The sequence below is a fragment of the Sus scrofa genome, chromosome 9 (assembly GCF_054392235.1).
Source record: "Sus scrofa isolate SSC_HxYL_T2T_F1_AM1 chromosome 9, Sscrofa_HxYL_maternal_Yorkshire_Landrace_v2.0, whole genome shotgun sequence".
Lineage (NCBI taxonomy): Eukaryota > Metazoa > Chordata > Mammalia > Artiodactyla > Suidae > Sus > Sus scrofa.
The window spans coordinates 36,545,860-36,569,360 of NC_139391.1; the positions used below are offsets into that span (position 1 = coordinate 36,545,860).

The 23,501-nt window shown below is 41.8% G+C and overlaps 1 protein-coding gene across 9 annotated transcripts in view; it reads left to right on the plus strand.

The window, feature by feature from the left end:
* Positions 1 to 3,876: 3,876 nt before the first annotated feature.
* CUL5 (cullin 5) overlaps positions 3,877 to 23,501 on the plus strand; it is an 88,070-nt gene continuing 68,445 nt past the window's right edge. For all 9 annotated transcript variants that reach the window (XR_014815181.1, XR_014815180.1, XR_014815179.1 and 6 more), the window contains exons 1-2: positions 3,877 to 4,313; positions 21,191 to 21,300. Coding sequence is in view for 1 of the 9 variants with exons in the window: in XM_005667298.4 (XP_005667355.1) it covers positions 4,290 to 4,313; positions 21,191 to 21,300 (134 nt within the window). In the remaining 8 variants the exon portion in view is untranslated. The remainder of the gene's footprint in view (positions 4,314 to 21,190; positions 21,301 to 23,501) is intronic.

Consider the following 23,501-nt stretch of genomic DNA (forward strand, 5'->3'; position numbering starts at 1 on the left):
TGCCTTAACCTGGTGACCCTAAATGGGAACTCCTGGATGCATCACTTTCTTATAAAAGACTCTTGCTCTGATTGGTGGTGTTAATGGAAACCAACTCATGAAGGGCAGTTGTGGTCACATGGTCACTTTGTGCTTCATGGTCAGGCTCTTCACTTCCACCAGGGCCCAGTATCCTGCCAGAAGCTGCTTTTTAAAAGGCATGTAATTCTCCACTATCAGTGGAACAATTTTGATCCAGAACCTTTGGGGTTGCCTGTGATTCTTCCATTGGGTCTTGCTATAAACTGCACAATATGTCTTTCTCTCCACCGATACATCTAATGCTATAGGGTTTTCTGAGTGTTTGGTCCAAGCAGCAGGGTCTCTGTACCACAATCTGGACATACTATAGAGCCCTTTCCTTTTCTGCAGACCTGGTATATGGGCCAGAGCAGCATTTTCTATTGTGGACTAAGTTGCCTTCAGAACCCCAAGAGGCCTACAAGGATTTGCTTTTCCCTCTTCATGATGGGAGATGTAAGGGGCAACAATTTGTTCTTTACTTGGATGGAATGCCTCAGCATGCATGTGGTCACTTGACCCCTAAAACTTTTACTCTTGTGGCAGTTTTCTGAATATTCATAGGGTTTATTTCCTATCTCTAAAGTACATGTGTCTTTTACAAAAGCTTCCAGCATAACAGCCAGTCATTTATCATAAATGATGTTATCATTATGATGTAATGCAGAATGTTAAGACAGTCAAGATCACTTTGGACTATAATATGAGAAAGGACACTAGAGTTAACAATGCCTTGGGGAAAAATTATAAATTTTACTGTTTATCCATTCCATGTGAATACAAGCCGTTTCTGATCTTCCTTTTTGATAGATTGGTAAGAATGTATTCACAACATCAAAGATCATCTGCCATGTACCTAGGACCATGTCAATCTATTCTAGCAAAGATATCTGGGACAATACTACCACTGATAATATTGGCACTGCAGTTGGTTGTGTTTGACTGTCTGCTGTCATTCTCCAATGTCTGTCTGGTGTTTTCAGAGGCAAGACTGATCAACTACATGGAGTTGTGATGAGGATTAACATCCCTGAGTCCTAAATTCTTTAAAAATAGCCCTAATTTCTACCATCTCCCTTAGCATGTAGTATTTATCATCTCACCGGGCAGATGGGTGTTTCAGAGACCACTGATTGGCCTCCCCCTTAATGCTGGCTTTTACCCTATAGACTAATGACCCAAATGGTTCTGTGCCAACTACCAGGTGAAATGATTTGAGGACTGGGGAAATGATCACTGGGTGAGTCTGTAGATGCAGGGAACGCACTGTAAGCTGGACCTAATCAGCTTATTACCTGGTCCCTAAATGCCCCCATTCTAACAGTGGAACCATGGGGACCCTTCAGATTCTGAATATCAGTGTCAACTTGGACCCTGTGTCCAATGGTCCTTGAAATATGTAGGTATTCCCCATTTCCCACATCATAATTACCCACACTTTACAATGATTAGAGTAATCTAGGCATGAAACCATGTGGACACAACTATCAGAATGTTCATCAAGGTAGGTGTGCTTTATCTGCAGAGAGTTCTAGAGATGGTTAACAGAACATAATGCTTATGACAGTTAATTTTGTGAATCAACTTGGCTGAGCCAGAGTGTCCAGATATTTGATCAAATGTTATTCGAAGTTTCTGTGAGGGTAATTTTTGGATGAAGTTAGATTTTAAATCAGTGGATGTTGAGTAAAGCAGATTGTCCTCCATAACGTGAGCAGGACTCATCCAATCAGTTGAAGGCCTGAATAGGACAAAGAGACCAGCATTCTTTGAGCAAGAAAGAATTCTCCTGCAGAATGCCTTTGGATTTTGTCTACAACATAGACTCTTCCTGGTTCTATACAGCAGATGGCTTTTGTACTTGAGCTGGAATATCGGCTTTCCTGGATCTCCAGCCTTGCCAGCCCACCCTGCAGATTCTGCACTTGTCAAGTTCCAAGATCACATGAGCCAATTCCTCACAATAAATTATATATAAAACATACTGAATTGGTTCTGTATCTCTGAAGAACCCTGACAAATACAGTGTCCCTGTTGTAAAATACATGGACAGCCAAACTGGTATACTCAGTCGATGCCATCAAAAGGAAGCAAGGATGAATGATCAGGTGGTTCAGGGCAGTCATCCCAATAAAGAGTCATGACCCTTGCCCAGTTTTTGGAATTGAACCAGTTTTCAAACCCAGAACCTATTGACCTCTAAGAGGCATCCCTATGTTGACATTCTGGCAGGACATTATAGGCCTAGTAGCTCTGAATCCTTGTTCTACTGCATATTCATTGTTTAATCATGCTTAGATTACTCTAATAAACCATTGTAGAGTGTGGGGCACCTAGGTGGCGTGATTGATTTCATAAGCTCATACAAGCATTTTCTAAATTACTCTTCTCCTTGTATTCACTACACAGCAGTCAAATGATCATGTTGAAATGGGAGTCTGATCATGCCACTCCCTTGTTCAAAAGCTGGCAATGGTCGCACATCTTAGAATAAAAGTCAGTCTTTCCAGTGGTCTACAAGGCCCTATAAGGCCTTATGCTCCCCTTAATCTCCCTGCTCTGAATACACCAACTTTCTTACTGTTCCTCTGACACTCTGGGCAACTTGCCCCTGTGCATCCCTGTCTGGAATGCTCTCCTCCCACATATGTCCTGGCCTGCTCCCTCTCTCTTTCAGTACTTTGTTCAAATGCGATCTTCTCTGTGAGCCCTACTTAGATCCCTCTATTTAAATTGCAAGCTTCAGGGAGTCCTCATCATGGCTCAGTGGTAATGAATCCAATTAGTATCCATGATGAGGGTTCGATCCCTGGCCTTGCTCAGTGGGTTAAGGATCTGGCATTGCCATAAGCTGTGATGCAGTTCGCAGACAAAGCTGGGATTCAGCATTGCTGTGGCAGTGGTGTGGGCTGGTAGCTACAGTTTCGATTTGATCCCTAGCCTGGGAACTTCCACATGCCACTGGGTGTGGCCCTAAAAAGACAAAAATAAAATAAAATAAATTCCAAGCTTCACCCCCCTTCCCTGCTTTATTTTACTCTATAGCTCTTATTTACTTCTAATGTATTATGAATGTATGAATGAATACTGCTTGGAAACATGTATAATAAAATATTCTAGGAGTTTCCTCTGGCTCAGCAGTTAATGAACCAACTAGGATGCAGGTTCTATCCCTGGCCTGGCTCAGTGTATTAAGGATCTGGCTTTGCTGTGAACTGTGATGTAGGTCATAAATTAGGCTCAGATCTGGCAATGCTATGGCTGTGGCATAGGCTGGCAGCTGTAGCTCTGATTCCACCCCTAGCCTGGGAACCCTCATATGCCCTGAGTGTGGCCCTAAAACAGCCCCCCTCCAAAAAAATATATATATAGATAGATAGATATTCTAGATTCCACATGTAAATGATATTCTTTTTCTTTGGCCAGTAGTTTGAGGTTTGAAGGGATAAAGCTTATGAGCTTATGGTTTAATATCTTTACTGTGTCTTCAGGTAATCCAAGGTTGTTATGCATTACCTGAACAAACTCTTATCGAGTATTTCAGTGCCAGGCACTCTTGAGTAGAAATATTAATAGTTAATACGTGTGTGTATTCGTTCACTCACGCAAATACATATTTACTGGGTGCCAGTTCTACTGGAGACACCCATTATAAGCGTTTCATTGGCTGTTCCCCGGAACCCCGGAGGCCGGAAAGGAGGGAAGACGTTCAGTCCTGCCAGCAGGGGGCGCGCGCGCCCTCCCCGCAGCCTCTCTGCCCACCGAGGCGTCCAGGCTCCACAGCTCGCTCCCGAGCGCGCCCCCGCCCGCCGCGTCACGTGATGCGGCCACCGACCCTGAGCTGCCGGGCCTAAGCCGAGCTAAATTCGTTGCCGGGGGCCTCTGCGGTGCAACCACAAAAGCTAATCCGAAGGAGGGGGTAGGGTTGTGGGGTCGATGCTTCCTCTTCCAATTCAGGTCGGCTCCGGTTACCGTCTCACCCTTCGCCGTTTGCGGCTCCCGGGGCGTTTGCATGCGCTCTTTCGTGCGGGGAAGCTCCGGTGACCATGTAGGGGAAAGCGGGAGGAAGCTCCAGCTGCCTGAGGGGAGGTCGGCGCGGTCGGCACGCCGCCTGGCACCCACCGCCTCGCGGGCCGCTGGCCCAGGTGGGAGCCCGGCCTGCAGTCGCGGCCTGACCCGGAGCGCCGCCAAGTCTCGCGCCGTCTCGCGAGAGTCCAAGTTGAAGGAACATGGCGACGTCTAATCTGTTAAAGGTAAGACCCTCCGTCCGGCTTGGTTTTTACTCCGGGGCTGCTGGTTCAGCTCTGAGGGAAGGGCTTGGCTTAGGTTCCGCGGCGAAGTGTGCGAATGTTCGGGAGTTGTCTGCGGGAAGGGACGTCGGGAGGCTGCCGCCGAGGGCCAGACTTAGGTCTTCGGCCTTGGGGTCGGGAGGCCGGTCGTCCGCCCGCGGGTCGGCGGCTGTGAGGCGGCGGCGGGCTGGGGGCCGTGCCTTCGGGACCACGGAGGACAGTGCTGTGCCCGGACGGCTCGGCCAGGTGGCGTTCCCAGGGTCTCGGTTCTTCTGAAGCGAGAGTCCAGGACGCATAAAAGGAAGATCCAGGAAAATGTGGCCGAACTGGTTTTAATGCCTCGACCCCCACCTCCTCAATTTCTGTTCTCCTGTCTGCACGAAATTCCAAGACCCAGGGCAGTGCCCGCCGCCCTGCTCCCTCCCTTTCCTGCACGCCGCACCTTCCCTCCCTTTCTCCCTTTCTCGAGTTCATGTTTTAGGACTCTGTTCCTCAACCCCAGTACTGCTGAGGAAGCACTACCATCGTTTTAGGGCTTGGGAAACTTGCCTTATGAAAGAAAACGGTTAAAGTTAGTTTTCTATATTTGGGATAGAGAGGGAGATCTAGGGCCAGAGGGGCAGGTCTACCATCATTTACAAAGTTTGGAGGAGAAGGAAGAAGGCATAACACTAGTTTCTTCTATGCGGTGTTTGTAGTAGGAACCTTTTGCTTTAAAAGTATTGACTGAATTGGGGGTAGTGATGAACTTAGGGAACACAGTGCAAAGGATGAACTCCTCCGTCAAACCTATCATGCCTTCAGACTGTGGATGGATAACAAAATAATAGAGTGGCAGATATAAAATTACTGTAACCATTCATGTTCTCTTTAGACTACTAATATTAACTGTCTAATAGATGGGACTGTCTTATAAAATGTAGACCTAACTTACTGATTTAAGAGGCAATGTATCTTCTTTTAAAAGGGGAGGTCCTAGAACTAGACTGAATTTCTGCCACTTAGAAGCTATATGACTTTGGGGAAGTTTCTAAACCTCTCTGTGCGGGAGTTTTTTCATCAATACAATGGAATTGTCAATAGCTCACTTCAATAGAAGCATTGTGAAAATTGAGTTAATAATGTAAAAATCTTAAAACAATGTCTAGCATTTAATTAGTACACAATACACATAAATTACTGGAGTTACTATTTCTGCTGTTTCTCTAAGAAAACAAGTTCATGGGAATTGAGTAACCTATTCTACTCTACCCTTTTATGAGAGTACAGCAAAGTTCTAATATATTAATTCTGAAAGAAAACTTGTTTAAGTTCTGAAGACTCTTGTTAATGCATAGAAAACAATTGCATTGTTAATTGAAATGTGTTCAAGAAGTAATTCGATACCTCATTCTTTGTGATTTTTCTTTTTCTTTTTGGCCATGTCATGTGGAAGTTCCTGGGCCAGGAATCAAACCCACACCACAGCAGCCACCCATGCTGCTTCACTGACAATGCTTAACCTGCTGCACCACAGGAGAACTCCTCTTTGTGAATTTTTGACTTGTTGCTGTAAAACAAGGTCTTCCCCCCGCAGAATTACCTCTCAGAAAAGAGCAAGTCACTTTATTCTGTTCTACTCCATACACAGCCTTAAAAAGGATTATTTGGAGGACATGTAAGTCTGAAGCTACTTCATTCATTACTATTTTTTTTTTTTTTTTTTTTTTGGTCTTTTTGCTACTTCTTGGGCCGCTCCTGCGGCATATGGAGGTTCCCAGGCTAGGGGTCCAATCGGAGCTGTAGCCACCGGCCTACACCAGAGCCACAGCAACGCGGGATCCGAGCCACGTCTGCAACCTACACCACAGCTCATGGCAATGCCGGATCCTTAACCCACTGAGCAAGGGCAGGAACCGAACCCGCAACCTCATGGTTCCTAATCGGATTCGTAAACCACTGCGCCACGACGGGAACTCCGATTACTATTAAGTGGTTACCTTGCAGAGATTATGAATCTACTTCTACAGCACACACTTACTTATAGATGAAAAAATTGCCTGAATGTATAGAAATAGGCACTTAGGAGTTAGGTTAAAAAAGCTCATAAAAAAATCAAAAAATTCTGTAACTCAAACAACTTTTATCAAAAAAGTAAAGTGATAATACTTTGACAAAATTGGTAAACGTTGCTCTAGTGAACATGAAGAGATGTCAACGATACACTTGACAAAATTTCAACAAATTAATGAAATGTTGAAAAGAGGGAAAAAGAATTTCTAAATGTTCTTATTTTTTTTATTTTTTATTTTTTTGTCTTTTTGCCATTTCTTGGGCCACTCTCACGGCATATGGAGGTTCCCAGGCTAGGGGTTGAATCGGAGCTGTAGCTGCCGGCCTACGCCAAAGCCACAGCAACTCAGGATCCGAGCCATGTCTGCGACCTACACCACAGCTCACGGCAACGCCGGATCCTTAACCCACTGAACAAGGCCAGAGATCGAACCCGCAACCTCATGGTTCCTATTCGGATTCGTTAACTACCGCGCCACGATGGGAACTCCTAAATGTTCTTTTACATAGTATGTGATTTTAAACATATTTAACTAATGTAATAAAATAAAAATGGATGTTATAAGTAGACAGTTGATTTTTATCACCAAAAGTTTACATATTCAAGTTGGCCAGAAAACCCTTTTTATTTTTTTTCTTTTTTCACTCTTTATTGGAGGGGTGGGAGGATTGGCGAACTGCCTTGTATTTATACATTTAGAAATAGTTAATGAAAACGTGGGATGTTTATCTTCTTGGAGAAATGCAGTGAGACCCTTAACAGAATTCACAGGATCATTTAAATTCAAGTCTGGTGGTACCTTGAGTAGAAACAAAGCTGGCTGGGCAGTGACCAAATTAGACTCATTTGCTTTTTTGACAGGATTAATAGACTGGTTCATTAGACAGATGCTTTAGAGTTGTGCAATTAGATTTCATCAGAGCTTTTTTTGATAGAATTATCATGTCTTATGGTCAAAATGGAGAAATATGGGCTAGATGATAAAGCATTTAGAATTGGATTATCAGTTAAACAACTGTACTTGAAGAATGATGAGTAATAAATCATCATCAACCCTTAATGGAGGCCTTTAGTGTCTTGCTGAAAAAATATGCCCTCTTCCTATTTACTGGTAACTTGGTTGTAGTTAAGTTCGTTGAATTTGTGGATGAAGAGTTCATAGGGATAGCTAATATGTTATTTAAGATAACAAATTAAAAACTGTGATATGAAACTTACATTTCAGAACCCAATGCGATAAAAACCATCTACTTTTTTTTTTTTTTGTCCTTGCCTGTAGCATGTGGCAGTTCCCAGGCCAGGGGTCCAATCTGTGCCACAGGACCTCCCCCCCATAGTAGTGTTTTTTTTCTTTTTATTCTGTTTTTGGGGGGGGGCGGAGCTGCATTGTGGCATATGGAGGTTCCTAGGCTAGGTCGAAGCAGAGCTGTACCCACATGCCGATGCCACATCCACAGCAACGCCAGATTCGAACCCATCTGTGACCTACACAGAAACCCACTGCAGCAATGGATCTTAACTCACTGAGCGAGGCCAAGGATTGAACCTGCATCCTCATGGATACTAGTCGGGTTCATTACCACCGAGCCACAATGGAAATTCCCCACATAGTTTTTATATTGGAATTTGTTACAATAATAATTGTAGACTATTGCTGGATTTTGGAAATATTTTGAATGTTGTATGTTTGACATATACAATTATCAGTTACTTGGGGGATTTATATCTCCAAGCACCATTCAATATTATACTTTGTTGTATTAACATATAATTCTGTTTGTTCCTTTACTTTTACTGTTACCATTTAGGCCTTCAGTGCTCATTTTCTTAATTTCCAATTGAGTATCATTTTCCAAATGGCAGTTGTTTAAATCTTATTTTGTTAAGCCTAACCCTGTTTAATTCTTAGCACATTACTTTATCCAGCTATTTGAATGCCCTTGACTTCCATGGTCAATACTTTTTCTAGTTTCTCCTGCATTCTCTTTTCCAAGGTACCTGCTACATTGCCTCCTTCCACTTGTTCTTGTTCAGCCTTCTCCCCCCCCCACAATTTAGGCATGTCCCCTGTTATTTTGTTTCGGTTTCCTTTATTCTCACTTCTATGAGGATAAAAAGGTTCATATAAACTTAACCTGTACTCTGCTTGGCCTCAAGCCTTTAGCCTTTTCTCTCTTTCTGTTCACTATCACAGTTATTAGAAAAGCAGCCACCACTCGCTGTCCTTATAGTTCTTCACCTTTTTCCTTATCTTGCTATGACTTGGCTCTCCCTGTACCCTCACCTAATTATATCGAAACTGTCAGTCTCAAGAGCAGTAGGAGCCTTCTGATTGCCAAAGGAGATTCTCCACTGATACATCCATTCTCTCTCCTGATATAGTTGATTGCTTGTCTCTGCTTCCCTTTTGGTTTTATGCCCTTCTCTGCTTGGTTTCCTATCTCAAATCACTTGTGTTTTTCACTGACCTCCCTTCTCTCCTCCATAATATAATTATTTCTCAGGATTTAATCTTAACCCTTTTTCTATCTCTGTACTTATTTTTTCTTTTTCTGGGAGAGTCTTAACTGCCATACTTTCACTATTTTTAATCTCTTAACTCTGATCTGAGCCCTAGACCAAAACACAGTGCTGACGATATCACTTTCCTGCTCAGATAGCTTTGATAGTTGAAATTCTTTGAGACCTATCCAAGTTGGGTCTTTTCCCTTATAACATTCTCTCTCTTTCTCCCTCTCTCCCTCTCTCTCTCACACACCCACACCTCCCTCTACCTGGCTGGTTACTTCTTGGTTCACTGACATGCCAGAGTTAAGACTTTTTATGTTTATTATTTCTTCTGTCAGGAATGACCTTTCCCCTCATATTAGCCTGTTAAAATCCTATTTAGTCTCAAGACCCAGCCCAGACACCTCCTTTCTCTTCAGTGCTCTCATTTGGAATTAATTGTTGCCTACTCTTCACAGCCATAGCACTGCATCAGTCTCTTTTAGCACGTACATTATGCCTTATGTATTAGGTACAGGATCTGTTTACATCTCTAATTCCCTTTCTGGGTTGTAAGCACCATGAGTTTAGGGACTTCATAGTCTGTTGGTGCTTTAACCACTTAGTTCAGTGATTACCCATGGTAGATGCTCCATAAATGAGTGATAATTGATTGGAAGAGAAATCCAGTGCAGTATTTATGTATTGTAGATGCTCAGTAAATGAGTGTCAGTGGTTTAAAGGGGGAGTTTCTGGCTTTATTCCTTTCTAATTAGATCTAGAGAGAGGGAGAAAGAAAGGAGTAGAGGTGTAAAACCAACCCACTAGGCAATCTAAGCTTTCAACTGAATATGAAGCATACTACTCTTTTCAGTTGAAACTTTTTTATACTTTGAGAAGAAAGAAAATGGAAATAATAAAGAATGGCTCAAAGTGTGTGCAGAATTTATTTATTTATTTGCTGCACTCGTGGCATGCAGAGTTCCTGGGCCAGGGATCAAACCTGCACCACAGCACTGACCCCAGCTACAGCAGTGACAACACTGGATTCTTAACCTGCTGAGCCCCACCAGGGAACTCCTATTCATTACTAAAATACTTTATTAGATACATGTGTAAGGCACCATGAAGGATACAAAGATATGTAAAACAATGCTCATGCTCTTTGGGAGTTTACCTATATGGAAGGAGATTAAAAAGTAGCAGTGATTTGTCTTAAGGCAAGAACTTTAGGAGTGCTATCATTGTTTGTTTGGTCCCTCAGAGACAGAGGAGATCATTTCTGGTGGGATGATCAATGAAAATTTTATGGAGAAAGCACTGGAGCTGGATTTTGAAGAATGGGTAAATTTTTTATAGATGATGATTAAGAGAACAGTTGGTGAAAATGGAGACTAGATCACTATGGTTGCAGTATAAGTTGGACCATATGCTGTATTATGTTCTGTATGTAAGTGCTCCTTACAACATAGCAGCCCCGAATACAGGGAACAGTAGGAGATAAGAGGACAAAGAAAAGTCAAGGTCAGATTGTGAAAGGTCTTCAATGCTAAACAAGGGAGTTTGGAATAAAGTTCCATAGATAATGGGGAATTTGAAAAATATGTGAGCAGAGATATTGTCAAGCCTTCAAATCTAATTTTTGGCTATTGTACATAAAACCTGTTACTCATTATTACTTCTGCGTGTATTCAAAATCTGATTTGTGGAGTGGCCATGGGTGTGGGGCATTTGTGCTAGTGACACTATGTTCATTGAAGTCATAGCTGGAGTCATTATATCTGTGGAAAAAATAAATTGACTAAATCAACAAGTATATAATACTTTCTGATTCCAACTAGATAATGGTGATCTAGGCAGACAAAATCCTGCCATTATGTAACTTATATTTTGTGGGGATGAAAGACAATAAACATATAAGTGTATATACTATAGGTCAAGTAGTAATAAATGGCATGAAGAAAAACAACCATGATAACGGGTGGAGAGTAACAGTTGTTATTTTTAATCAGCTGATCAGGAAAGGCCTCTAAGGAGATGACATTTGAAGGTAGACCTGAATGAAGCAAGGGAGAAAGCCATGTATGTATTTAAGAGAAAAGATCCAGGTAGACGGAACCAGAACAGCCAGTGCAAAGGCATTGAGTCACAAACATGCTTGGCAAGGAATATGGGTGTGATATCAAGACTTGAATGTTGTCAGTAAATGGGGTTAAATTACACATCTGGGTAATAATTCTTTCTAATGTCTCTTTAAACGTAAGCATGAGCCTTATTTAGAACTTAAATGTCAGTTTTCATTGGGTTGATGGAAATTGCCCTTTTGAATGGGCATTTAAGGGGAATGTGACCCTCAGGATCACTGCCCTCCCTCCAGTATAGTCTAGAGTCATGGTTATATTTGACACTCACAGCCACAGGAGAAAACCAGTTCAGGGTATGTATGTTGGCCATGGGCAAGGGTGAGAGTGGGAATAGTGGGCTAAATCACTTAGTATAAAACTGTGTGATAAGTGTAAATATGAAAATCTTTCATGTTCTGCGAAAACAAATGAGTGAACAGTTACCATAATCTGGAGATGATGTATGTTAATTAAAACCACTAAGAGGAAGTGATAATGTCAGATAAATTTTGAAAGTTCACTTACTTACAATGGATTAGAATAGAGGAATTTTAAACTACAGTAGGATTTCAAGAGAACACTGACACTAGGCATCTGTCTGGTGGACAGAGAAGAGTGGAGAAGAGAGATAGCAACAAGTGCTTCTTATTAGGTATTTTGGTAGGGTCCTAGTGTACCAATTGTGTCACAGAAAGTCATCTGGCTCTTGCCTCGGTATAGTAGATAGAGTAAATTGGTGCCTCACAGGCTCTGTAAGCAAATAAACAAGTTACAACTCAGGTTAAAACGTTGGTCATAATACATGGCATACAAGGGTGTTTGATCTCTATAACTGGGCTTGTTCACTTCACAAATACTTGAGTTATCCACTCTGTGCTGGATACTATTCAGATTCTAAGTGATATGATACAGTAGTGAATATGACAGACAAGGTCTTTAGAGCTTATGTTCTTTTTTGTTTTGTTTTGTTTCTTCATGGCCACATCCACAGCCTATAGATGTTCCCGGGCCAGGGATTGAATCCTAGCCGCAACTGTGACCTGTGCCACAGCTACAGCAACACTAGACCATAATCCATTGTGCCACAGCAGGAACTCCCTAGAGCTTATGTTCTAATGTGTAAATACCATGCCAAAGAAACAAGTAACGCATGGGGTAGGTTTTATAATAATGAGGTCTGTGGTGAAAACGATATAATCAAGAGTGCTCAGAGGATGGCACCACTATTTTATTTACAACAGAAAATAATTTTTTCCCCCTGAATATACCTTTCAACTATGTTCTATTCAGTTTTCCTTCCCTGTTACTTGATGACATTCCAGCTAGATCCCATAGCTTTCTGGTCTTTATTTTTTAAAGCACTGTTGAGTATGAATTAAAATTTCATTCTTGGGAGTTCCCATTGTGGCTCAGCAGAAACAAACCTGACCAGTATCCACAAAGATACAGGTTTGATCCCTGACCCCACTCAGTGGATTAAGGATCCCGTGTTGCTCCAAGCTAAGGTTGCAAATGTGGCTCGGATCTGGTGTTGCTGTGGCTGTGGTGTAGGCTGGCAGGTGCAACTCCAATTCGACCTCTAGCCTGGGAACTTCCATATGTGGCCCTAAAAAGAAGAAAAAATTCATTCTCACAGCCAATCAGAGTAACTGTCCTGCCAGCTCAAGACCTTGGCTCTGGATCTGCCAAGAGAAAAAGGGAAGGGCGTTTTTCTTACATTGATTTGGGAAGGCCTCTCTGAGGTGACATTGATACTGAGACCTAAATGATCTTTCTAGGCAAGTCTTGAGTTGCAGAGGTGAGGTTGGCATATTTGAGGAACACCTTTAAAAGTGTGGTGTGGCTGGAACATGGTGAGAATTGTTTGTATTCAAATATGTACTTTAGTTTTGTGGTTCTTTTGGTTAATGGGGATTGCAAATGTGGTTTTTAAATCACATAACTGGGAGCACTAGTGGCTCATGGACATTATGGGAACCACACATTCAAATAGCTAACCTCATAATTTGCACAAAAGACCTAAAATATATAATTTGGATTCCTTTTGAAAGTTATTAGAATGCCATCATTGGATATAATCCATAAACAATAAATTAGGGAGTTCAAAGAGGGAACAGATACAGGAGGTCGTGTTGTGGCTCAGCCATAATGAACCCAACTAGTATCTCTGAGGACATGGGTTTGTTCCCTGGCCCTGCTCAGTGGTTTAAGGGTCTGGTGTTGCTGTGAACTGTGGTGTAGGTCACAGAGCTCAGATCTAGCATTGCCGTGGCTGTGGTATAGGCTGGCAGCTACAGCTCTGATTCAGCCCCTAGCTTAGAAACTTCCATGTGCTGCAGGTGAGGCCTTAAGAAGACAAAAAACAAAAACAAAGAGGGAACAAATACAAATCTTGAAACAACTGAACTCTTCATGTTGTGGTAAAAGTCTTCTGGGCATGAAAGAATACAGATGACAAAAAAAAAAAAAATTCTATCAATTGTGTGGAGGTAATTTCTTGTCTTGCCTACACCCTGTCCTTCAACTTTTGTACTTTTGTCCTCATGAGGAAGATGTAGCAAGAAGGCCTACAGCAATAACTGCATTCTTCTTTTTAAATATGTAATATTTAACATCATTATAAAACATCAAAGTAATTTTTTTTCTTTTTTTACAGCTGCACCGATGTCTAATGGAAGTTCCCAGGCTAGGGGTTGAATCTGAGCTGCAGCCACTGGCCTTTGCCACAGCCCCTGTAACATCAGATCCAAGGTGCATCTACGACCTACGCTGCAGTTTATGGCAACGCTGGATCCTTAACCCACTGAGCAAGGCCAGGGATCAGACCTGCATCCTCACAGACACTGTTCTTAACCCGCTGAGCCACAACAGGAACTCCAAAATATTGTACTAGCATTCCCACAATTTGGTGGGGTATATTTTGTTCTATGTTGTATAGGAATTTCTGGACATTTTCAGGGCAAACTAATAGGTCAGTGTTTGTATTATTTTGTTACAAAGTGAGTGAGTAATTTAAAAATGATTCTGTTACTTTTAAAACATTTTACAAGCCACTGGGGTTTTCTATTTTTGTTTACTTCCGTGTGTTGAAGCATTTCTATTTTTTTTGTTTGTTTGTTTTTTGTCATTTTAGGGCTGCACCTACGGCATATGGAAGTTCCCAGGCTAGGGGTTGAATTGGAGCTACAGCCCGGTCTACACCGCAGCTCATGGCAATGCTGGATCCTTAGCCCACTGAGCGAGCCCAGGGATCGAAGCTGCAACCTCATGTTCCTAGTCAGATTCATTTCCTCTGCTTCATGATGGGAACTCCTTTATAGAGGACTAGTCTCATTCCCAAGGGCTCCAGCTAATTACCTTCCAGAGCAAAGGCTCCACCTCCCAATAACATCCTACTCAGAATCGTTAACCACTGTGGCACGACGGGAACTCCCCCTGCTTGGTAATCTTTGATTGGATGCTAGACACTGTGAATTTTGTGTTTTTACTGCTTGGATTTTTAAATTTTTTAAAAAATATTTTTGGATTTGGCTGTGACACAGTTAAGTTACCTGGAATCAGTTTTGGGTTTTTTTTTTTGGTTTTTTTTTTTTAGCTATTTCTTGGGCCGCTCCCGCGGCATATGGAGGTCCCCAGGCTAGGGGTCTAATCGGAGCTGTAGCCACTGGCCTACACCAGAGCCACAGCAACGTGGGATCCGAGCCGCGTCTGCAACCTACACCACAGCTCATGGCAATGCCGGATCCTTAACCCACTGCGCAAGGGCAGGAACCGAACCCGCAACCTCATGGTTCCTAGTCGGATTTGTTAACCACTGCGCCATGACGGGAACTCCTGGAATCAGTTTGAGCTTTCTGAAGCTTGCTTACAAGTTTAGTTAGAGTGAGTCTGAATAACATTGAGGATTGGGCTACTTTGGTATCATTATAGATGCCAGACCTTTCCGAAGACTTCCCGAAGCCTAGAGTATTAACGAGTGTTTCCACTCTAGCTGGTAGGAATGTGAACTGTTCCTAGCCTTGCGTGGACTCTGGTGATTGTTCTGTCTACTCCTTTGAAGTGGTTATTTTCTCATAGTGTTCTCACTCACACATAGGTCAGTATGTAATAGTCAAAGGCTTTAGGGGACTCCTCTACATATCTCCAGAACTTCCTGTTTGTGCACTTCTCTTTTTTCTGATACTCTGTGCCACACATTTTCATCACCTGGGTCTTCCCAAGCTCTGTCCCCTAAACTTAATGAAATTACCAGGCTAAATAAGTGGGTTTCCTCTGCTTATGCTCAGGCCTGGAACTCTTTAAGCAGTATGCATGGACAGTAATAGCATTCATCTCATTTGCTTTTCTTTTCTCAGGAAGCACTGTCCTATGCTGCCCTTTGGCTTTCTAGTTGTTTAGGCAGAAGGGGGGATCTAGCACCTGTTATTCCTCTTGGTTAGAAGTAGTCTCTGTCTTTTATCATCCTGTTGTCCTTTCTCTTCCCCTTACCCAGCATATATTCTCTGTTTAATCATTATAATCTCTCTTCTGAATATATTTCTGACTTCCTTGCTCCTCTCTTGTTTCACTGGGGAAAACCACAACCCTGGTTGAATCCATCTCTTCACCTTTCAGTGCCAGAGAACGTCTGTGTGGTTGAATGTTGCGGGAGAAAAAGACACACATGATATTTTCACTTTAGATTCGTGACCACAAATTATAATTGAGTCAAGTTGCAGTATACTTCCATGGTCATTTATTCTCTTCCACTTTCCTAGATGTCTGTTTCGCATCTTTCCTCTCAGAATTTTGGCACTTCCTCCTCTGTTTTCCATGGTATTTTCCTTGTTTGCACATCACTGAGAAATTAAGCAATCCAAAAGGAACTTCTCAGAGTGGAACAATGTCCACCCTCCTACCAGCATCTGCACATACTATGTACTTTGCCTTCCCTCTTAGTGTATAGTCACTCCCTCCACCTGTGCACTAGATTCCATTCCCTTTTGCCTACCCAGGGCATTTTGAAATCTCCAACAATTTCCTTCTTTTTCTCCTGCATTGTTAACATTGTATCTTGGAACATGCCTATCAGTATATAAAACATACTGTTTTTCACATTAAAAAAATTTTTTTCAACTCCTCATCCTATCATTTAGCATGCTGTTTCGCTGCTCCCTTTTACAGCAAAAATTAATTGTCCCTGCTGTTTTACAGTTCCTCCCCTTCTCTTAATTCTACTCCATTCTGGCTTTTATCCTTACCACCCCACAAAAGCTGCTATTGACAAAATCTTGGTGACCCTCATATTGCTATTTCAGTCATCTTACAGGATCTGTCAGGAACATTTGCTAAAGTTGCTCACTCCTTTTTTTTTTTGGTGTGCTTTGTTTACTTAGTTTCCAGAATACTGCACTTCTAATTTTCTTGCCACCTCTCTGGTTGCTTTCTTTTCCTTTCCTAGTTCTTACTCTCCCCTGCCACCCATCCCCTACCACCCCGTTATTGTTAGACACCCAAGGACTTAGTCCTGGCTTCTCTTCTCTATTTAATACTTACTTCTTTAGTGAGCTCATCTAGTAACAAGTTTTAAACCCCATCTGTACTCTAATGACTTCCAAATATTAATATTCTGGTCGGATCTTTCTTTTAAGTTTTAGATTTGCTTATTGAGCTATCTATCTAACATTTCAAATGGCTGTTTTGATAGATGTGTCAAATGTACAATCTCTGAAACTGAATTCCTCAGCTTTCCTTCTTAATGCCTGTTATATCTTCATTCTTTTCCATTTCAGTTGATGGCAATGCCGTATTTTTTGGACATGTCAAATCACAAAGCTAAAACAATTGGTAATGAGTTTGATGTTCTTTATTCAAGGAAAAATAATCCGTGGATTGGAGGAATACAGTGCCTAACAAACAATGGAGAACTCTTCATGAAGGATTTTAGGCAAGAACAAGTTTTATAGAATGTTAGGAGAGACAATACACAAAAATAGCATGATTGCCTAGAAGGTCAGGGATTTCTGTATAAGGTAAATAGGTCCAATTTTTTAGGTAAGGTTAGCTAGCTAAAGCTGCGTTGGAGGATTGTGATTGGTGTTAAGTTTCTTTGACAGGGAGCATTTCCCATATGTGCAGGCTAATTTAGGTTCAGATTTTTTTTCTTTTTTCTTTTTAGGGCAGTTCCTGTGGCATATGGAGATTGCTGGGCCAGGAGTCAAATTGGAGCTGCAGCTGAGGTCTGCACCACAGCCACGGCAACCCTGGATCCAAGCTACATTTGCAACCCATGCAGATGCTGCAGCTTGCGTCAATGTTGGATCCTTCACCCACTGAGTGAAGCCAGGAATCGAACCTGCATCCTCATGGATATTAGTTGTGTTCTTAACCCACTGAGCCACAACAGGAACTCCTAGGTTTAGATTTTTGACCTGAGCTGGGCCAGTGAGGGGCCTCCATTTTGTGTGTCCCAATATACAAATTAACTTCATCAGATAAAAATCTTAGAATCATGCTTTATTCCTTTCTCTCATCACAGATGGATACTGTCAGGAAGTCTTGTTAGTACTTCCTTTAAAACATACACGGTCTTTTTTTTTTTTTTTTGGCCATTTCTTGGGCTGCTCCCACGGCATATGGAGGTTCCCAGGCCAGGGGTCCAATTGGAGCTGTAGCCGCTGGCCTATGCCAGAGGCACAGCAACTCGGATCTGAGCCTCATGTGCAACCTACACCACAGCTCACGGCAACGCCGGATTCTTAACCCACTGAGCAAGGTCAGGGATTGAACCCGCAATCTCAGGGTTCCTAGTTGGATTCATTAACCACTGAGCCACTACGGGAACTCCAAAACATACACAGTCTTGAAGTTCTCTTGTGGCACAGTGGGTTAAGGATCCGGCGTTGCTATTGCAGGGTGTTGGTTTGCTGCTATGTGCAGGTTCGGTCCTTGGCCCAGGAACTTCTGTATGTCATGAGTGAAGCCAAAAAAAAACCCTCAAAAAACCCCATATTAACTAACTACTACTCATGCCTCCACTGATACCACCTTGGGCCCTATCAGTATTACTAACCTTGCCTCCTAACCCTACATTCAGCTTAAACACTTGTCCTTTATAATGTAGTCTCAACATAGCAATCAGGGAGGTTTAAAAATATAAGTCAGATCATGTCACTTCTTGCTCAGAATCTTTTTTTTCTGCTTTTTAGGACCGCACCCACAGCATATGGAAATTCCCAGCCTGGGGGTCGAATTGGAGCTATAGCTACTGGCCTACACCACAGCCACAGCAATGTGGGATCCAAGCTGTATCTGCGATGTACACCATAGCGCACGGCACTGCTGGGTCCTTAATCCACTGAGAGAGGCCAGGGATTGGACCCGCATCCTCATGGATACTAGTTGGATTGTTTCTGCTGAGCCAAGACAGGAACTCCCTCAGAATCTTATATATTTAATTGATTATACTTTTTTTTTTTTTTTTTTGCTTTTTGGGGCTGCACCTGAAGCATATGGAAGTTCCCAGGCTAGGGGTCAAATCAAAGCCCAGCTGCTGGCCTACACCACAGCCACAGCAACACAGATCTGAGCCACATCTGCAACCTACACCACAGCTCCTGGCAACGCCAGATCCTTAACCCACAGAGTGAGGCCAGGGATTGAATATGCATCCTCATGGATAATAGTTGGGTTCATTACCACTGAGCCACAGCAGGAACTCCACATATTTATTTGCACACCCTTTCCTTGGACAGAAGAGTAAATTAAGAAACAATGGTGGAGTTCCCGTCGTGGCGCAGTGGTTAACGAATTCGACTAGGAACCATGAGGTTTCGGGTTCGGTCCCTGCCCTTGCTCAGTGGCTTAATGATCCGGCGTTGCCGTGAGCTGTGGTGTAGGTTGCAGACGCGGCTCGGATCCCGAGTTGCTGTGGCTCTGGCGTAGGCCGGTGGCTACAGCTCCGATTCGACCCCTAGCCTGGGAATCTCCATATGCCGAGGGAGCAGCCCAAGAAATAGCAACAACAACAACAACAACAACAACAAAAAAAAAAGACAAAAGACAAAAAAAAAAAAAAAACCAATCATCCTGCCAGATTCATTAAGCTCTCTAGCTAGGGCCTTAGGAAAAAAAAAAAAAAAAAAAGGAAACAATGGTTACAGAAAAATAACAGATAAAGTGAAACCAGCCATAAGATTAGTACACAAAGTATATACCATAGGATCATAGTTCATAGAATCACACAAATTCTGACTGAATTTCTCACTAGCTAGCACTAGGAGAGCAAAGTTAATAACTACATGCTTCACGTAAGTTTGTAAGATAAAAACAGACTGGTTGTTCAGAGGAGAAGCACAGCTAATCCCAGTACTGGATTTTGAGTATCTCTCATGGGCCTTTGTAATGAGAATACCTTGTGATAAAAAGCAGATACCTGGGGCAAGATAGTATAGTAACTTTGAGGGTCAACTGTGTTTATAGATGTAAGAAGTAGTGTTTGCTTTCATGAGAGTTTAAAGTTAGTGGCTCTTAACCTTTTGGGGTCATAGACACTGTGACATTTTTGTGTAGCTTTATTATGAATTTGCTGAACATGTAGATTCTGAACTCAATTCAAGAGATGTGTAACCAACACCCTAGGTGATCCTGAGGTAGGTTCTTGTCGGACCGTTTGTTTAGACACTGCTTCTGGGTTATAATTTCAGGGAGTTCGAAGATTCCATTCAGTATATGAATCTTATCTGATACAAGGGAGCAACATTCTCAACAATTGTATAGTAAAAACAATGAGATTTCATGGGGATGTTTGGTGCCGCTATATTAGTAATGATTTTTGTTAAAATGTATTGATCAAATCAAGTCACATAGTCATATTTAACTTGAAAAGGAACAGTATTCATGATTAACATAAATAGGGTATCTCTTTTTAGTAATGAATTGATTTTTTTCCCTTAATATCAAAGCATTTTCACATTCCTGGAATAAGTATGCATGATTATGAAGTATTATTTTTTGATATGCCACTTGTTTATATTACTAATATTTATTTGACTTATGCGTGCAAATTTTCTATTTAGATTGGCCTAGAGTTACCATTTCTTGTTCTCTTCTACCAGTTTGGTATCAGAGTTTTGTTAGTATTATAAAATGAGATGGGTATCTTTCTGGGGTTTTTTCCTTCCTCAATTTTCAGAGTTTATGTGGATTTTCAGTATATTTTTTGTGAGGTATGTAGGGCACAGTCTCCACACACAAGACAACTTTCACTTCTGACATAGACTGCAAGTTTAGGGGATTCCCAAAACCATCTTGAGGTGCAGTAATTTGTTAGAAAGACTCATAGATCATACTGAAAGTTGCTATGCTCATAATTATGGTATATTAAAGGAAGGAACACTGATAAGATCAGCTAAAGAAAGAAACACATATAAGACAGTGTCCAGGAGGGTTAAACCCAGAGCTTCTCTTATCCTGTCTAGTGTTGATAGGTCACATTTCTCTCCTTCCCTCATTAAGTGACAGGGCATATAAGTACTGCCACCCAAGGAAGTTCACCTCACCTTTGGTGTCTAGAATTTTTATTAAGCCTCCATCATGTAGGTGGCTTAGCAGGTTAAGGCTCTGGCATTGTTACTGCTGTGGCTTAGGTCACTGCTAGGGCGTAGATTCGATCCCTGGAAACTTCTTCATGCCTTGGCTATGGCAAAATAAATAAATAAAAGCCTTCATCAAGTAGGCATTGCTCATGTGGGTAATCTAAACCTCCAGTTCGGTGACCCAAGCAGTCTACCCTAAGTCACATTGTTGGTGTTTCTGGGTTAGCCAGCTCCCTCCCTAAGTTACATTGTTAGATTATCCAATATGACCCAAGGCCCCCAGGCAAATAAAGACTGTCTTATCAGATATAATATTCCAAAGGCCCAGGGATATTACCTACTAGAAGCCAAGCGCAAAAGCCAGACCTACTACTTTTTGAGCAAGGCCTAATCCTTCACTATACACTAATTGTACAACTGATTTTTTTTTCTTTTATGGCTGTCCTCCTGTGGTTCCTCGATACCAGATCAAGTTTATAGGAATTTCATTATGGAAAATTGATTCTTTTAAGTTTCTCTAGCTGTCTCTTATGGAATAAAAATAACAGACACTTCTGATTTAACTACATTTAAATTAAATTACTTTTTTTTTTTTTTTTTAAGAATAAAGGTTCTCTTCAGTTTGAAGACAAATGGGATTTCATGCGTCCAATTGTTTTGAAGCTTTTACGCCAGGAATCTGTTACAAAGCAGCAGTGGTTTGACCTGTTTTCGTAAGTAATCCATTCGTTCTGACATTTTGCTAGCATAAAGGAAATTTTGGTGACTATGTTCAGATGGAATATTGGCTCCAGAGTGGTCTGTTTACCTGTTTGAAATTATTACTGATTTTGTTGGGGGTCTCCAAGACCACCCCTAGGTTTAGTGATTTGCTAGGAGGACTCATAGGACTGAACATAAAGTCATAATCACAGCTACAATTCATTACAGCAAAAAGAATACAAAGCAAAATTAGCAAAAGCAGAGGTGCATGGGGTCAAGTTTGGGAAAAATAGGTACAAACTTCTAAGAGTACTCTCCCAGGAGAGTCACACAGGACACATTTAATTTCCTCAGCAACAAAATTGACACCATAAGTGATATGTTGTCTACTAGCAAAGTTCATTGGAGATTCGGTACCCAGGGTGTTTACTGGGGGCTGGTCATATAGACAGCCTCTGCCTGGCATGTGACAAAATTCCAGACTCTTAGGAACAACAGGTGTTCATTGTAAACCATGTTGTTTGCACAAACAGTTTGGGCATAGTGAGCCATTCTTACTATTTCAGGAAAGTTTTATTGTAGGAAACTGTTGAACAGTTGAATTCTTAGATGCCCCCAAGGCCAAGCAGACTTTTCTAAGGAATACAGTCTCATGTCTGCTGTGTTAACTCTTGGCTTTTGGCCAGAATGTCTTTACAACAAAACTATTACCAGTAGGACACCTTCCCCACCCTCACCCCTGTGTGTACAAGGCAAAACCAACTTGTAGTACTGATCTCAGCTATGCCTTTTAGAGAGCCTAGATTGAGCTAGTTAAAATAGATCCCATGCTGTATAGCACAGGGAACTATATCTAGTCATTTGTGATGGAACACAATGGAAGATAATGTGAGAAAAAGAATGTGTATGTATGTATGACTGGGTCACGTTGCTGCACAGCAGAAATTGACAGAACATTGTAAATCAACTATAATAAAAAATATCTTAAAATAAATAAGTAAAATAGATCCCACCATGAGATTTATCTTAGAAAAGCAGGCAGCTTTCTCTTCAGTTTCTGTATGGATCCTTTTACATGGCCTGAGGTATCAGTTCGGGCAAAGCACAGCTCTGGCCATAAAGCTGAATTAGACCTGAAATTTTTCTAGAGTTGAAGCCTTGTCATGATGGGGTACACACACAAAGAAATGCAATTTCAGAGGACCCACATGGTACCCCTAGAAACAAAGAGTTTGTAATTGTTAGGGTACTCCAAGCAAGACATGCATTAGTCAGGGAGTATAGATTAATAAGGCCTACAGTGTGTCCTCCACCCATAGGGCCTTTTGCTTGAGAGTTCTTAATCCAGTCTAGTTAACTCAGTTCAATCCTTGTTTGCAGATAGACTTCCTGAAGGCAGTTAGTTCAGAACTGTTTATCCATGATAACATTTCACTTGCCTCATAGTGTAGATGACAGTTAGAGGTGTTCCTTGTGAAAAGTGTAGGAGTTGGGACTGCTTGCTGCTGTCTCAGAGCACTGTTAGGTGTGATTGGAAGCTCAGCATTCACTTTGAATTCAGAGCAGTCAACAACAGCATTGAAAACCAACACCAGGAGTTTTCCTTTTGGAAGAAGGGAAAGCTTTCAAGAGTTCTTATGAAGGAGTTCCTGTGGTGTGGCTCAGTGGTAATGAACCTGACTAGTATCCATGAGGACACAAGTTTGATCCCTGGCCTAACTAAGTGGGTTAAGGATCCAGCGTTGCTGTGAGCTGTGGTGTAGGTAGCAGACGTGGCTTGGATCTGGCATTGCTGTGGCTGTGGCTGTGGCTGGCAGCCACAGCTCCAATTTGACCCCTAGCCTGCAAACTTCCATATGCTGTAGATGAGGCCCTAAAAAAAAAAAAAAAAGATTATGAAAAACAAAAATTATTAAGATAAGTTACATATACACAATGGAATACTACTTAGCCATGAAAATGAACAAAATAATGCCATTTTCATCAACATGGATGCAACTAGAGATTCTCATACTAAGCAAAGTAAGTCAGAAAAAAAAAGATAGGTACCATATGATATCACTTAGAGGTGGGATCTAAAATATGGCACAAATGAGCCTATCTACAAAACAGAAAGAGACTTACAGACATAGAGAATAGACTTGTGGTTGCCAGGGGAGAGGGGGAGGGAGTGGGATGGACTGGGGGTTTTGGGTTAGTAGATGCAAACTGT